The sequence below is a fragment of the Bombyx mori genome, chromosome 25 (genome assembly GCF_030269925.1).
Source record: "Bombyx mori chromosome 25, ASM3026992v2".
In the NCBI taxonomy this organism is placed as follows: domain Eukaryota; kingdom Metazoa; phylum Arthropoda; class Insecta; order Lepidoptera; family Bombycidae; genus Bombyx; species Bombyx mori.
In genome coordinates, this window is record NC_085131.1 from 6,989,830 (window position 1) to 7,005,769 (window position 15,940).

Genomic DNA, 15,940 nt, shown 5'->3' on the forward strand with positions numbered 1-15,940 from the left:
ACCAATGTAAACAATAATGTTATAATTTAATATAATGTCCTCCTTGTCTAGTGTGAAAATAAAACGATATTAGCTTCCTCATTTCTGAAAAAAATCAATTTCATTTACATATCATAGAGAGCAAAAAGATCATTCAACACTAATTTATAAATATGTTCCTTGTATATTTGGTTGTCTTTTGTGCGTTTTTTATGTCAATATTTTGTAGCATAGTAATAGTTAACATAATATAATCCAAGATCCCAGAGCACCCAGACTTTATTTTCTCAGTAGTAAAGTTAACTGGATAAAATAGATAATAATTACTTAATAGTTAATAATTACTAATAGAGTAGTTAATAATTACTTTGGGTGTATCCCGTACCTACTAACTTGGTTTGACACCCATGATCTGTCAGTTACCGGATGCTAAAGGCATGTTAAAATTTTGCTTACTTTTCTTAAATTTTCAGTGCTGATTTTTACATATGTTTAAAATTATTTTTTCAAAAATGAATATATTAAAAACACAACAGGTGGGCTCGATTCGTTTCAATGATTATAGTTCACAGATTTGGCGAGTGAAAGAATTTGCCATGTAATTCAGTCAGAATTCAATTATTTTTTACTCACATTAAGTGATGGTGTTTCGCTATCCTCTGTACCCAATTCATTTTCAATTCCGTTAATAGATTTCAATATTGAAAATGTTTGTGTTTGACAGTCACTCTCCTCATCTTCTTTGATATTTTTATCAGAAACTACTAAAACACTTTCCAGACTTGTGAATAGTTCATCTGATACAGATTTATGTGCTTGAGCCAGTTGAATAATGTCATCTAAAAATAAAAATAAAAGTAATTTTCTTATGTTCCCTTCACACATTATGAATTACAAATGTATGACATGACATGGCAGACCATTTAAACTAAAGGTCTAAAGTCTTCAACAACAAAAAAAGATCAGTGTACATAATATTGTTAGTGTCTTAACTTTTAATTTATTTTTATTGATAACTTAACTTTTTTAACGAATATGTTTTGAATGAATTTATTTTTTTCTTTATTGCGACACGAATTTTAATTGCTTTTTGTGGGCTGCACATATACGAAACGTGGACAGCCTGTTTTTCTTGTTACTCTATATGTTTAGCAATTAAAATTAATAAATAATAGTAAAAAAGCGTGGTGTGCTTTTCAGGATATTATCAAAATAGCCCTTCTACTCATATCTGTTCATAAATTATTTATAACTACTGGTACCATGCACCCTACGCTTTTTTTTACAATAAAATCATTTTTTCTTACACTATTTCTAATTCAAATTTATTAAAATTTCTTTTCTATTTTTAAGTTGGATTTTCTATAAAAGCGCATTTTGTTAGTTTTTTTAAACTATTATTTATCTTTCATTTTTTAGTTGAATTTCTATTTTTTAATTTTTTTTTTAATTTTACATTGTCATCGGTCTTTAATTAGTATACCAAATTTCGAGTTAATCCGACGTTTTGAAGGAGGTCGAAATCATGTTCAAAGATTCCGTTACATACTAACATACGTCTGAAACTAAAAAAAGCGTATTAAAAGAGTATTTTGTAAAAACACCATCAGCTATTTTAAAGATGAATATAACGAATAATTGTGTATTAATTATCAAATTAATAAATTCTGCAGGTTGGATTTTTGTCAAATTATGTTCTGTAAATATTATTACGTTGGTATATAGCTATTTAGAAAATTTGGTATCTTCTGCTGAATTTCAGTACCAGCTTAAAGGACTCTCTCAATATGAGTACAGTGAGTGTATTGTGAAAAACATTACCTTGAGAATCGCTAATTGTTTGAATTTTCTCTTTTTCAACCGACCTTTCTTCAGTTTCAATTGATCTATCAATGCTATTTTCTATGTTTGCTTTGAACTGGCTTGTAACTTTTAACATATTGTTACTTTCTAGATTAAGGTCATCATTACGTTCTTCATCATCAGAATCTTCAAATGCTTTTAATATTCTACCCTTTTTCCCGACAGTAGTGTGTTCTTCTTCAGATGATTCACTAGTTTCATCATCTTCATTAATTTCACTATCTCCGGCCTCGTCTTCAATTTGTTTTTCATTATTGTCACTATCTAATGGGTTATCTACTTGATCATCAGCTACATCGTCGTCACATTCGGATTCCTCAGCCTCATCAGTAATAAAAGTATTTTTATTTGGAGATTTATCCACCATATCTATGTCATCTTCTATTAAATCTTCTTCCGATTCTCCAGAAGATTCTTTTTCGAGGTTTTCTCCTAATCGATCAAGTTTTTCAATTTCGTCTTCAGCTTCTGAAGTTTCCCCTCTAAGAGCTTTTAGCTCCAATTCTTGCTTTTTCTCTTCTTCTAATCGTCTCGCCCATTCCAAAGATCGTTTTTCAGCAATTTCTTCTTCCAGCTCTTGTTTTAGTTTCAATAAAAGTGCTCCTGGCTTTAATCTAAATTGTAAAAAAAATATAAATTTTTATTTATTTATTATCAATTTAGAAAATTAGGAAATACAAGAGTAATTCTGGTAAATGAGGTTGATATTGTTTTAATACCTGTTCTCCCTCTCTCGTTCCGCCTCCTCTGGAGTTTTTAATTTGGCAAAATAAGTAAACCTTTCTTTCAGTAGTTCAACACCAGATAGTTTCTTTGGTATTGTAGGATCACCATCATCCAAATCAATAACCATTCCAGGAGCACCAGTCAGTTTAGGTTTGATATTTAAGGTTTGATCCTTTGCTAAAAATAGTGGAGTTAGGCTTATATAGTGTATAGTCTTATATTAGTGTCTGCTATAATTTAAAATTAATTAAATGCTAATTAATTATGTATTTATACAAACAAACGAAAATTTTAATTTAATATTTTTATCTTACACTTAATGGCAAAACCATGAATATATTACATTTATGCTCACCCTTATTTACTTCTACATTATTTACAATGTTCTCAATATTAATCATATTCATATGTTGATCGGAATAGTCATCAAACAAATCATAATTTTCAGTTTGATCAAGTGTCGTCTCTTTGTTATAACAGTTTTCATCGCTTTTTAATTTATTATCTGTGTAAGTTTCAGAGTCAAAATGTAAAGATATTTGTTCACTATCTCTTTGAGTTTGTGCATTAATATTACTACTATCAGTTGAGTTATCAAAATGATTGTATATTACATTATTTAATGTATTTATTTGATCATCTCTTGTTGTAGAAACAAAACCTTCTGTGAGAGCTTCAGTAATCTCAACTTGATGATTTTGTTTTGTAATACTCTTATCCTTTTCATCTAATATTTTCTCTTCACTAGAATTCAAACCGTTCTCTTTGCGAATTAAATCTGAGCTGTCCTCATTTTGATCAAGATTTAATTCATTTTGCACATTTTCAGTTACTACATTATCTTTTTCAGTATAGAGTTTATCTACAGACAGACTAGCATTGTTCACAGATTCTTTAACCTCATTATTTTCAATATTAGTCTTTATATTGTCACTGTCATTTTCATCTTCAGTATCACTTTTACACAACTCCATCATTTCTTTTTGCCTCTCGTTGAGCTGTTGGCTGAATTACATAAAATAAATTTAATTAAGGTTTGTAGATATAATGAAGATTTTTATGGAAAATGTGCTTTTGGCCTGTTGAATTTTGTCAAAATAACACTTTAATGAAAGCAGTGACCCTTCAACAGTACCTATATGAAGATATATGATAATTGAAATACTCAGTTTCTTTGGTAAATTTAGATTAGTTCACTATCATAAGAAATTATTCAATCCCCACTTGTTGTTTTCAGATATAGCATGTTAATAGGCTCAATAGGTTTTGTCTATGTTAATCACATCTTAATCTTTAAAAAAAAGTATTCTAATGACTTACGCATATTGCTTTAATTGTTCTTCATTCATTTTTATTGGTAATGCTTTTCCATCAGCAGATACAGCTGGTTTTCTTCTACTCATTATGTCTTTTAAAGACAAAGCTTTTGGTCTGTGGTATGGTAATGACACTTGTTTTTCTCTAAGCATTCTATTAGATTCACTCTTTATTTTTTGCATATTTTCCATAGCTATTTTAGCTGTCATCTGAAAATAATTTTATAATAGGCATGAAAACTGTACAATAGAATAACTTACTATTATGGCAACCAAAGACATGAATTGAAAAAAAATCCAATATTGAAAGTACTGTATTTTTTCGAAAATATTAAAATCAGGAAAAACTGAAAATACTACGAAATATAGTTAATCGAATAGCAGTTGATCAAGGGGCCAAATATGGGCACCAATTTTTTGGTTAAATACCCTAAGACTATTCAAACCGAAACTCATTACTGCTTCACGGCAGAAATAGGCGGGTGTGGTGGGAATTAATTTTTGATGTTGGACTACATTCAACTAACTATAATCGTATAAATACTAGTAATAGAATAAACTACACAGAATCATAATTTCCTTCCCTTAACCTAAAAATAAAAAAAGCACAATGAGTGATTTTTATCCCATCATTGAAATCAGACAATGGCAATAAGTACTTACTCTCATAGGCTTAGGAGATGTTGGTTGTGTACATTTACTTTTTTTATTTTGTTTTGAAAGTTTCAGCTTAATATTCTCCAGTTCTTTCTCTTCTTCATCTGAGGATGTGTCAGGATCACAAACAGACAGTTTAAAGTGTGATGGTTCAATTTTAAGTTTCTCTTTGATTTTCTGAATCAAACAAATCGCTAATGTAAGTTTTTACATAAATTATTAATTAAGCTATTATAACTCAGGTGGGATAGAGAGGACATGTTAAGTTTATTATTATTAGTAGTAACACAACTAAGAATTTACTTTTTTTATTTATTGGTAGTAGATTAGCCAATGCATAGCATAGAATTTTAATGTTAGAAAAACAGTCAGTTTTAGGCATATTTTATAAGATTTCAAATTTAGAGATGCAGTTATGAATATGTATGTGGGAAATGTATAAAATACAAACTTGTTTAATATTATCCACAGAGGCAGCATCATCTTCAGAATCTTCTGATATTTTCTTACTGTCTTTCTCACTCTCACTGATATTCTGCTGTTTTACTTTTCCCTTTGTTTGGACTAAATTCTTAAACTTTTCCCTCAGTTTATTTCTTTTATTTTTCATTCTCAGTTGTTGCTGATCATTTTTCAGTGATTTTATTTCTCTTGAATTAAATGAATTTGAATCTGAATTTTTCTTGGCCTGCTTATTTGTAAGCTTGTAAACTCCATTTTCGCTATCAGAACTTGAATCTGCTGAAATGTTTTAATTTAGTTCATTAGTTAAATTAGAATAAATGTAGTATGGATATTTTTCTTCTGATTTCAAAAAATATAATATATTTCAGTGGCATGTTTTCTACATAAAAAATGGAACAAAAATGAAGCACTTCTTTCATTAATAGATTCATTCATATTACTAAAAGATAACAGATATAGATGAAACAATGAAAGTAAATAAAATATATAGGTTTGTAATACAATTATGCTACTATAATAATATCTTGTAATACCCTCACATGTAACTACTACTATGCTACTTATTTCTACCACAACAGTCATGTGCTTGGGTTGGAGCAATATAATTCAGACTAATGTCTATAGGTTTTGTTAAACGCTTAATACCAAATGAAATGTGATCTGTAACCGTTTAGTGCAATCAAGTAATAAAATAGGATTGCAAAGTTATCTCAGGTTTGATTGTAAGAACACAAAGTATGACAATGAAATGAATTGAATTAACATTTAAAAAATCGATAGATGCAATATATAATATTTTTATAACTGTCACTCTGTAATAATAAACAAAACATTGATTATGTTAGAATTATTATAAATAAAATCCTACCATTTTGGCTATATTTATGCAAAATCTCCTTGTCGATATCACTACCACTATCAGAAAATTGCTTAACACGCCTTTTCACTCGTACTACGGGTATCCCATCTTCATCACTTGTATCGCTGCGACCTGCACTGGATTTTATTGCTAAGCTTATGCTTTTATCATGCACTGTTATCATGTTTTCCGAGACAGAATCGTTTTCGTTGATATTGGTTCCACACCACAACTTTTCCACACCTTTCGTTTCTAAGCCTTCCGTTTTCATAGTGGCACTTTAATTTCAACACGCAAATTATTAGAATGTTTTATTAAGGTGCATATTTTTATAACCTTATCCTTTACAAGTTTTTTTTATATTTTAAAACTGATATGTTCGAATTGTAATTCTATATAGATTTAACGAATAAAACGTAAACAATTTTATCATAACATTTAAATACATTATAGGTAATTTAAGTAAATCGGCAAAAAAATCCTATGTTTATTCTCCTAGTCGTTTAGTTCTACGAGACTACATGTCAAAAATTTGGCGCGAATTACAGTAACAGTAGTTTTATTTTTCCAACTGGAAAGGCCAAAGTGCCATACCATACACCCTAATCTTTGATAGGGTGGACTAGCGGCTATAGCAATTAATTAAAACATAAATTAAATACTTGAAAACATTGTGTTGACTTGTATAAGAGAAAATATAATTCAGAATGACACCGCACATCAAAAGTAAAAGGAACATAATACAAATTCAAATATAGTGCATCATAGACAATTATACGTGGACAGCATCACGACCTTCCAACACCTTCTCCTGATGTTCACTCATGTTGCCGAGACACGTTTCTATACATGCATTAATCTTGCACAGTGTCTTTCAAATTTTACTTTTGACAATGGTTTTGTCATTACGTCAGCTAACTGAATTTCTGTGGGACAGTAGCTAATATTTATTAATCCATGCACGAAGTGTTCATGTATAAAATGGTACCGCACGTCTATGTGCTTAGACCTTTTGTTGAAGGATCCAGACTTCACAAGTTGAATCGAACTTTGGTTATCAACATGTAGATTTATTTTTATGTCCAAACCGGTTGTTTCCTGCAATAGAGATTTGAGATACAATGCCTCTTTGCAACAGTCTGCTGCGGCTATGTACTCGGCTTCAGTCGACGATAGCGCTACTATAGGCTGCCTCTTGGATGCCCATGATATTGGTCCATCGGCTATCATTAGCACGGAACCAGAAGTGCTTCTTCTCGTCAATGGGTCTCCAGCATAATCCGAGTCACTGTAAGCATCGATGCTCTCTATCGGTTTGTTTCGTTTGAATAAAATGCCTTTATGTTTGGTTCCCACTAAATATTTGAATATTTTCTTGACTTTGGTAACGTCTTCTCTAGTAGGGTTTTCGACCTTCCTGCTAACTAGATTGACCGCTTGTGCGATATCTGGTCTGGTTCTGGTAGACAGGTACAGTAAACTTCCCACTGCTTCCCTATAGGGATATTCCTTCTCCTGGGCAGTTTCCTGTATCGACTTTGAATCGCTACTTGCGGGCGTGTCACAAGGTTTGGCATTTTTCATGTTGTATTTTTCCAGTACGTCATTTATGTAGGATCTCTGAGTAAGAACTATTCCTTCTTTTGAGTTTTTTATTTCCATACCCAGATAAGTACTTGGATTTTCATTCTTTTTCATTTGAAATTTGGTTTCAAGTTTCTTCAAAATAGCTTCGATCTTTTTCTTATCTTTTCCTATGACAAGTCCATCATCAACGAATAGTCCGATTATTATTGATTTATCTTCGTTTATGAAAACGCATCGATCTGTTTTGATTGTCTTGAATCCCAAATCAAACATCGCTTGGGTAAAAGTTTTGTTCCATGTAAATGGAGCTTGTTTTAATCCGTACAAAGATTTTTTTAATCGGCAAACTACTTCAGTAGTATTGCAGTTATTCTCATAGCCAACAGGCAATTTCATATAAACTTCATCTGATAACTCTCCGTATAAGAAAGCTGTCTTGATGTCAAATGTCATGAAGTAGTAAGATTTAGATGCGGCAATTGCTAATAAAGTTTTTAATGCAGATTGACTTACTACTGGGCTATAAATGTCTTCGAAATCCAGGTTTCCTTTCTGCTCGCATCCACGTACGACTAATCTAGCCTTGTACGTACCGTCATCTTTAATCCGAAATACCCATTTGTTCGACAGTATTTTGTGTCCTTTGGCTTCTGACTTGTCTACTAATAGCCAGGTGTTATTTTTCTGTAATGATTCCATTTCAGATTGTATCGCCTTCTCCCAATTTCGTCTGTCGGTGCCAGTCACAGCTTCTTTGTATGTTAGTAAAGAGCAGTCATAGTCGTCATTATTTTCTGACGTAAACATGGTCACGCAGCGACTTAACTCATAATCTTTGGTCCATGCTGGTGGTCTCACGTCCCTTTGTGGTCTTCCACTTGAGGGAGATGGTTCATCAACATGATCTTGACTAGAGCTGGAATAAAGGGGGTTAGGTTCCTGAAAAGGTAAGTTCTCATTAATGTTGTTTCTTTTTTCTGGAATTTCAATTTGTTCTGTTTCAGGTTCTGGAGTAAGACCTTCGCGTTTCTCAGCAGGAGTACCGCTATAATGCATCTTTTCGACTACTTTTACATCTCTGCTGATAACAACATCATTCCTTTCGGGTATATATATTCTAAAACCTTTTGTATATTCCGCATATCCCAAGAATACTCCTTCTGTCGCTTTGGCTGTGAATTTTCCTCTTCGGTTTTTGTTCATCACAAACGCTCTATTTCCGAATACGTGTAGGTGATTTCCTGATGGTGTTCGTTGTACCCATTTCTCATATGGGGAATTGCCTTTGAGAGCTCTTGCTGGGCTTCTATTTATTAAATAGTTTGCAGTGTTTACTGCTTCTGCCCAAAGTTTTGCAGGAATATTGGCATCTATCATCAGACATCTAGCTTTATCCATCAGCGACCGATTTTTTCTTTCACTCATGCCGTTTTGCTGGGGGGTATAAGGTGCAGATAGTCTTCGGCTTATACCGTTATCTTTGAGGAATTTATCAAACGCTTTAGACCTGTATTCGCCTCCATTATCAGTTTGTAGATTTTGAATTTTCTTCTTATGAAACAGTTCAACATAGTTTTTATATTCCTTGAATTTATCGATTACTTCGCTCTTTTCTTTTAAGAAATATACACAGCAGTATCTTGTATAATCGTCAATAAATGTTACGAAATACTTTGATCCGGCCATTGATTCGTTCTCAAATGGGCCACACACGTCACTGTGAATTATCTGGAGCACTTCGGTAGAGATTATTTGTCCATGGCTTTGGAATGGTAGAGTGGAAAATTTTCCTTTGATACAAGTCTCACAGGTACCCAAAGTTTTTTCTTTAAAGTCGAGTCCTCGCATCATTTTATTTTTAACCATTTCTTTTAGGTCTCTTTCATTGATGTGACCTAATTTCTTGTGCCATTTCATAATTTCGCTTTCATCACTAGGTGCGAAGTTTGCTGTCTCTTCCGGTTTATCAAATTCAAGATAGTATAATCCATTTCTTCTGTTAGCTTTTAATACAGTTTTCCCGCCTTTTATGACACTGGCTTGTTCTTTTTCAAATAGAACCTTATAGCCATGATCCGTAATTTTGCTTGCAGAAATTAGATTATTCGATAAATCAGGTACATATAATGTGTCAGAAAGACTAATTTTATAGCGTCGATCCTTTGTATAAAGTTCGGCTTTTCCTTTCCCTTTAACTTCGGTCGTATGTTTATCTGAAGCTAGCTTTAGAGTGTCAGTCGCGGGGATTAAATTATGGAGTATACTTTTATCACCCGTCATATGTGACGTACAGCCACTGTCAAGACACCATAAATTGCCTTTACATTTCGATGTTCCTGTTGTTAAACAGATGTTAAATGTCTTTTCTTGACCTTTAGTTTTATTGGGGTTATTGGGTTTCTTCTTTGACCAACAAGCTTCTGTGGAATGCCCTTTCTTATTGCAATCCTTACAAAATTGTACCTTTTTCTTCGTCTTTGTGTAGAAAGCTTCTGAAGCCTGAGGTTCACTATCTTCGGTTTGCCTTCTTGCTTCGTATTCTTCTACGATTTTTATTTTTAAACTGTCAGGACTTGGTAGAACATCTCTCGACTCAATTGCCGTTCGGAAGCTATCGAAATTTGTAGGTAAACTGTACAACATCATTATACTTAATAACTCTGGATGAATTTTGACATCCATGTCTTCTAATTTACCTACTACATCCATAAAATTACTGAGATGGTCTCTCACATCTTCTTGTGGAGTCATTTTCTTTAATACTAGCTGCTTTAATAACGTAGCCTTTCTTGCCGGCCCTGAACTTTGGTGAATAGACTTTAGTTTGTCCCATACCTCCTTGGATGTATTACACCCTTTAACTTGTTTCAGTTCTGGTGGAGATATAAGTAAAATTAGCTCTGACCTTGCCTTCAAGTCTTCCTTTAGGAACGCACTCTTTTCTTCGGCAGTCGTAGTTACCGCTAACGCTTTTGCACCACTAGCGTATTCCCACAAATCGTATCTTACGAGAATCGCCTGTGCTTGTAAGCACCAGGTATCATAGTTTGATTTTGTCAGCGGTTCTATGTTTCTGATACTCGAGCTCATTTTAATTTTTTTATTTTCTCATTTACTTACTATTTTAAATTTTAATATGCTTCTTCCATTTGCCACTAGATATTTATGTAACCACGCTCTGCTACCACTGATAGGGTGGACTAGCGGCTATAGCAATTAATTAAAACATAAATTAAATACTTGAAAACATTGTGTTGACTTGTATAAGAGAAAATATAATTCAGAATGACACCGCACATCAAAAGTAAAAGGAACATAATACAAATTCAAATATAGTGCATCATAGACAATTATACGTGGACAGCATCACGACCTTCCAACAATCTTTTATATATACATTAGGTCCTTACATATGAAATTGTGGTGTCATCTCGGATCTTGTCCATCCACTAAAGGTGCTTTTAGGTACCTCAAGCACCGGTCATCGTTCTCGTCGAGCCCGTTGCTTGCGACGAAGGATTCAACGAGTAAATTAACCCGCAGACACAGCCCACTTAGTTTCTCGCCGGATCTTCTCAGTGGGTCGCGTTTCCAATCCAGTGGTAGATTTTGCGAAGCATGGTTCTTGCTGGGGTTCGTGTTAGCAACGTCGTCAGGTTTGAATCCCGTGAGTTCACTTACAAGCTCGGCGAATCTAGAATAATCCCTCGAGGTTACTAGAATAGGTAGGAAAAATGAAATTGGCGTTTTGTATGGGATTTTTTCTTTTGTAAGATATATTTAATTAATCAAAGTATATATTGTTGTTATATATGCACTTTTGCCATCTCATAGGTAGTGAGACTTTTTGGTCGGAACGCGAGGAGTGAAGTTGTGTTATTTGTTTTATTTTGTTTGTTATGTTATGTTACATTTATATTATATTATGTTATATGTCTTGAAATCGTCGCCGCGTCGTGGCCTAAGGGATAAGACGTTCGGGGCATTAATGTTGAGCGATTCACTGGTGTTCGAATCCGATTCTAATTATAGTCAGTATAGTTAGTTACCACGGCTGACCCACCCTTCAAACCGAAACGCATTCTGCTTCACGGAAGAAACAGATGCCACGCGCCGGTGTCGTTCAATACAGCTTCCTAGAATCTGGCCAAACGATTACGGCAGGTATCTATTTTCAGCCACTGCAAACCATGAAGGAACAACTAGCTGCTAAACAACCTTGTCTTGTGTTTAATCTATTACAGTGATCTTCAATTATGCGTATACACAGATTATTACATTAGTTACTGCATTTTTTATTTTATTTATGCATTATGGATTACTGGTGTCCCAGAAGCCTTTCCAGTTTAACCAAGACATGTGGGCGAACAAAGGTTCATCCAGGAGGGGTGCTAGAGGAGACTTTTTGGTGGGAACGCGAGGGGTGAAGTGTGATTTGTTTTATTTTGTCTATTTAGCGTTTCTTCTGGTTTAAATATGTAATAACGGTGGTTTATTAACTGTTTAATATCTGTGAAATGTGGGAAACAAATGTGGGAAAATGAAACAAAGCCGCTGGACATAACTTCTCGGAATCCTCCAAAAAGTTCACTGAAAAAATTTCAGTAAATGACCACCATTTTACTAAGATTATATTTCATCCCATATCATCTCATCTCATCTCGTTTCACTTAATTTCATCCCAGTTGATTAATGTCTCAAATTAATCATCTTCATTTCAATTAATTTCATTTCATCATTTTTCATAAAATTATGAATATAAATTAAAATAAGACATGACTTAAAAGTCTTAGTTACCAGGTCTCTATCATAAAATCCCATAAAACTGTGCTAGAAGTTTACTGGTCAAAAGTGTTTTGAAATTTATAAAGTTGTAATAAAATCACAATGCCATATTTAAATACTGAAAACTATTTATATTGATAAAAAGATAGTCAACGCAAAATAAAAATATTGGTCCTCTCCTCACAATGAGTTCGTCCACTCCAAACAAACACTTAAAGCTTGAAATAAATATTGGTGATCAACTAACGACCATATCATGTGGTCACGTTGTTGCAGAATTAATAAAATTTATAGCGTATCAAAGACTGCAGATTCCTTATACCTATCCATGGTTGAAGCAACTTATCACCAAAAGGAAGGAACTGGATCACGAAAATAGAAAAGAAAGCTTTCAAAGTGAAAAACACTTCCGTACTGCAGAAACCGCACTGAAAAATTTAGATCTTATCCTAAAGGTAATCAATAAAAGATATATGCCTGTGTATCACTGCAATCTTCTCAAGGTATTAAAAATCTTGGACTTGGGCTTTCGAGCGGTTTTCAGTATAGACTTATGTTTTACATAGCACAAGTGAGGCCTTGCTTGGAGTATTGTTTTCGTCTGTAGGCCCGGGCTTTCACATACCTGCTTCTTACATTTGACTCCGTACAAGAAAAGGCGTATCCTTTTTTCAAGGAATGGTTAAAACTTCTGGGTCTGCAGTGGGACTTTGTTTCATTGTTTTTTATACCATATATTCCATTAGTGATCTGAGGAACTGTTGAGATGATATTCATTCTAGTTCTCAGTGATATAGTTGCCACTTACCTGCTCTCCACTGTGTTACCTGAGCAGAATGATATACATATATATACTTCTTCAAATGAGATTTAATGAGAGCCCTCAGATGCAGGCCCTTAGTACTATACCCAACAGTAACTATACTTGTCTGTGAATAAAAGCAATAATGAAAATATCTCTTACATGTCAGTCTTATAACACTTTTATTAACTTTGTCTGTCTGCATATATCTAATGGAATATTAGAATGTGATTTTGATGCACTTTGAAACATTGGCGTCTATAGTTTGACTAGCTACAAAACAAGTTTTTAAAATTTATTCGGTATTTGTGGATTTAACTATTAAACCTTCATCATCTTACCTGGAACCTAAATTTTTTCCATTTGCATTTTAGACACCATGTTTTTCAGAGTCTGCTTCTTGAAATTAACAGCCCATCAATGCCAGATGAGGTGTGCATAATTCTCGGAGCTACACCTATAACTTGTAAGGAAGTGTATAGATTGATACTGCCAGCTACTTGCCACAGACCACAGTGTCATTCAAGTCTCATAGCCAGTGACCAAAAAATACATAGAAATGTATTTAGGTGAGTCTAAATCTGCTCTTACAGTTATTTATAACATTTTTTTACATATATCCATTGTAATTGGTTATCAAAAAATTCACATTTATCCAATGCAAGACAAAAGAGGTTTTGTTAAAGAATCTTGTTATTACACACATTACACATTATTTCGATGATTTTCGTATTTAATGAGTTCCTGATCTTTCAGATCCTTTTATTGCATATAAATATATTAGTTAAGTGTATTATTATAAGCTTTGCTTATTTCTGCAGCAATGATATTACTTTTATTCTTATCTTACAGAGACTTTCCACAGGTTTGACAATCATAATTCTGTTGGCTGATTTGTGATGTAATTCAATTTACTAAAAAAACAAGTATTTATGCATATTTGTCCATGCATGCCAGCTCAAAATAAAGAATTTATCTTTATTCTGTTCTCTTTATGGAGACACTACAATATCAATAACATCACTCACAACTATAAAGTCTTAATTCTCTTAAAACTGGAATTCCCTCAAACTGGATCAAATTATTGATTTTCATTTGCTGTGCATTAAGATTATTGGAAAAAATTAGAATTAGAAATCCTTTAGTCACTAAAGTTATTTTTTATTATTAAATTTAGAATATAGGGGGCAAAAATTATTTTATTTGACCTAGTGTAATAATACTTTTCTTTACAGAGCAGTAGTGACCTCTGAGAAATTGAATGAAATGTTCTTAAACACTTTAGCTCCAACAAACATGTTTGTTTTTCTAAAGAAAAGAACCTTTAACGATCAAGATGCTTTGCTGGATACAAGTAACTATTCATTTACAAGTGGTCACCGAATTCCTGCTAGTTCTAGAATAATTGTAATCAATTTCAGAACAGGAAATACTGAAAATTTTAGCTGTTGTAATGAGTTTAAAATTTTTAGTGATGTATCCACTACTGATATTGGCATTGAGGATAGTTTCAATGAAAACTGTGAAGAATTAAATGAAATCGAATCCACTGACACAATAAAATGGTATCAATCATCTTATGTGATGAAAGGATTCAAAGACTGTATCGTAAACGGTAGTTCTATTACTAACACATGGATGAGTTCTTGATATTAGTAGATTATTTTATTAGTAAAATTATGACTAAGTTTTTTTGCTGACTGTATATCTGTTTGCATTTGGTATGTAGCAGTTGAGTTAGTACAGATATGTTTTTGATTTAGTTAAATAATCTAGTAGTCAATCCCAGATTTTATTGAATAACTATCATTTATATATTTGTTAAATTGTATTGTTTTTATTATTATGTATCATTAATGGTTAACAAATTTGCAATAACAGTTGTGCCTTTTAAGATTTGTTTACATCAATTTTCTTTTTAAGTGAAATGGGAAATGAAAAAACGAATGCAAGCTGTGTATATTTTTAGATGCGTAATGATGATAGATATTTATGTATGTATTCAGTGTATTTGAAAAGCTCTGTAGACAAATATTTAAATGGTAGTAAATATTGTTATAATAATACTTTCGATGATTTAAAGATAAAACTATTAGGGAACCTTGTATATAGGTACTAAAAGGTGAAATTAAATATTTTTATTCTGGTCAAGATATTAGGTATATTATTGTACTTTATTATCATCAGAAAAAAAGTATTGTATTCTTGTGCGCCTTGATATGTGTGCAAATTTTCATGATATCTGAAGGCTTTAAGTTAGTTAAAATTAGATTGAATGATTTCGTTACTTATATTAATTGATGTTTGATACAAGTTGAGCTAGGATTTTTTAAAGACTGACTTTCAAGACCTCACTAATGGATAGTTGTTTATGTTGTTAATAAACTGTACCTTATGCAGATAAGACTTCTTGAAAATAAATAAATAAATAAATAAAAACAGTTTGTGTTACGAATGTTGATGGTATTATCATTTTACTGTTGAATGTGTGGTTCATTCATATATGTCAGGCTATAATTTTGATATAAAAGTGTGCAAACTATCCAAACTAAAACAGTTTAAAATACGGATTGGAAGCATTTTAGATTATTGAGGATATTGAGACATTTTTAGATAGGAACCACCTACAAATGCAAAATCGTAAAAGTAATTTTAATAAATGAATTGGAAAGAGTTTAGTATTAAGACTATAATTACTTATAGAATCAATTTCTAAAATAAAAATATGGTAATGAAAATTAGGTGTATGTAATGAAAATATTTCAAATTTTAAATCATGTCTTCCTAAATCGTTCATTTTCTTTTTTATGTTTTGTAATATATAATTATTTATATGCAATAATGTAAATCGTTAAATAAATCAGTTGTCAATATAATAATATTACGTTATTAATTATCCAT

The 15,940-nt window shown here is 32.3% G+C and overlaps 2 protein-coding genes across 4 annotated transcripts in view; one reads left to right on the top strand and one right to left on the bottom strand.

The window, feature by feature from the left end:
* The window catches only part of LOC101743216 (claspin), a 36,052-nt gene extending 24,798 nt beyond the window's left edge, over window positions 1-11,254 (bottom strand). The window contains exons 1-9 of the mRNA XM_062676223.1: window positions 10,863-11,254; window positions 5,875-6,143; window positions 4,993-5,282; window positions 4,548-4,718; window positions 3,889-4,094; window positions 2,924-3,573; window positions 2,562-2,745; window positions 1,801-2,456; window positions 613-818 (exon numbers count right to left, since the gene is read on the bottom strand). Coding sequence (XP_062532207.1) covers window positions 613-818; window positions 1,801-2,456; window positions 2,562-2,745; window positions 2,924-3,573; window positions 3,889-4,094; window positions 4,548-4,718; window positions 4,993-5,282; window positions 5,875-6,143; window positions 10,863-10,882 — 2,652 coding nt within the window. The 5' untranslated portion in view covers window positions 10,883-11,254. The remainder of the gene's footprint in view (window positions 1-612; window positions 819-1,800; window positions 2,457-2,561; window positions 2,746-2,923; window positions 3,574-3,888; window positions 4,095-4,547; window positions 4,719-4,992; window positions 5,283-5,874; window positions 6,144-10,862) is intronic.
* A 699-nt stretch (window positions 11,255-11,953) lies between these two features.
* LOC101742634 (uncharacterized) lies at window positions 11,954-15,918 on the top strand. 3 transcript variants are annotated; one of them, XM_038020390.2, is made up of 3 exons: window positions 11,954-12,692; window positions 13,430-13,608; window positions 14,275-15,918. In XM_038020390.2, the coding sequence occupies exons 1-3, from the start codon at window positions 12,423-12,425 to the stop codon at window positions 14,687-14,689; spliced, it is 864 nt and encodes a 287-aa protein (XP_037876318.1). In that variant the 5' UTR covers window positions 11,954-12,422; the 3' UTR covers window positions 14,690-15,918. The 3 variants fall into 3 exon arrangements, 2 of the variants coding, with proteins under 2 accessions (XP_037876318.1, XP_037876319.1); XM_038020391.2 differs by having other exon boundaries at window positions 11,955-12,692; window positions 14,512-15,494; XR_009976683.1 differs by having other exon boundaries at window positions 11,956-12,692; window positions 14,280-15,918.
* The last annotated feature ends 22 nt before the right edge of the window (window positions 15,919-15,940 follow it).

Coding starts and splice junctions, on each gene's coding strand:
- LOC101742634 (XM_038020390.2), top strand. CDS start 12,423: ATGAGTTCGTCCACTCCAAACAAACACTTAAAGCTTGAAATAAATATT. Junction 12,693..13,429: donor ATTTAGATCTTATCCTAAAG/GTAATCAATAAA, acceptor CATGTTTTTCAG/AGTCTGCTTCTTGAAATTAA. Junction 13,609..14,274: donor ATACATAGAAATGTATTTAG/GTGAGTCTAAAT, acceptor TTTTCTTTACAG/AGCAGTAGTGACCTCTGAGA.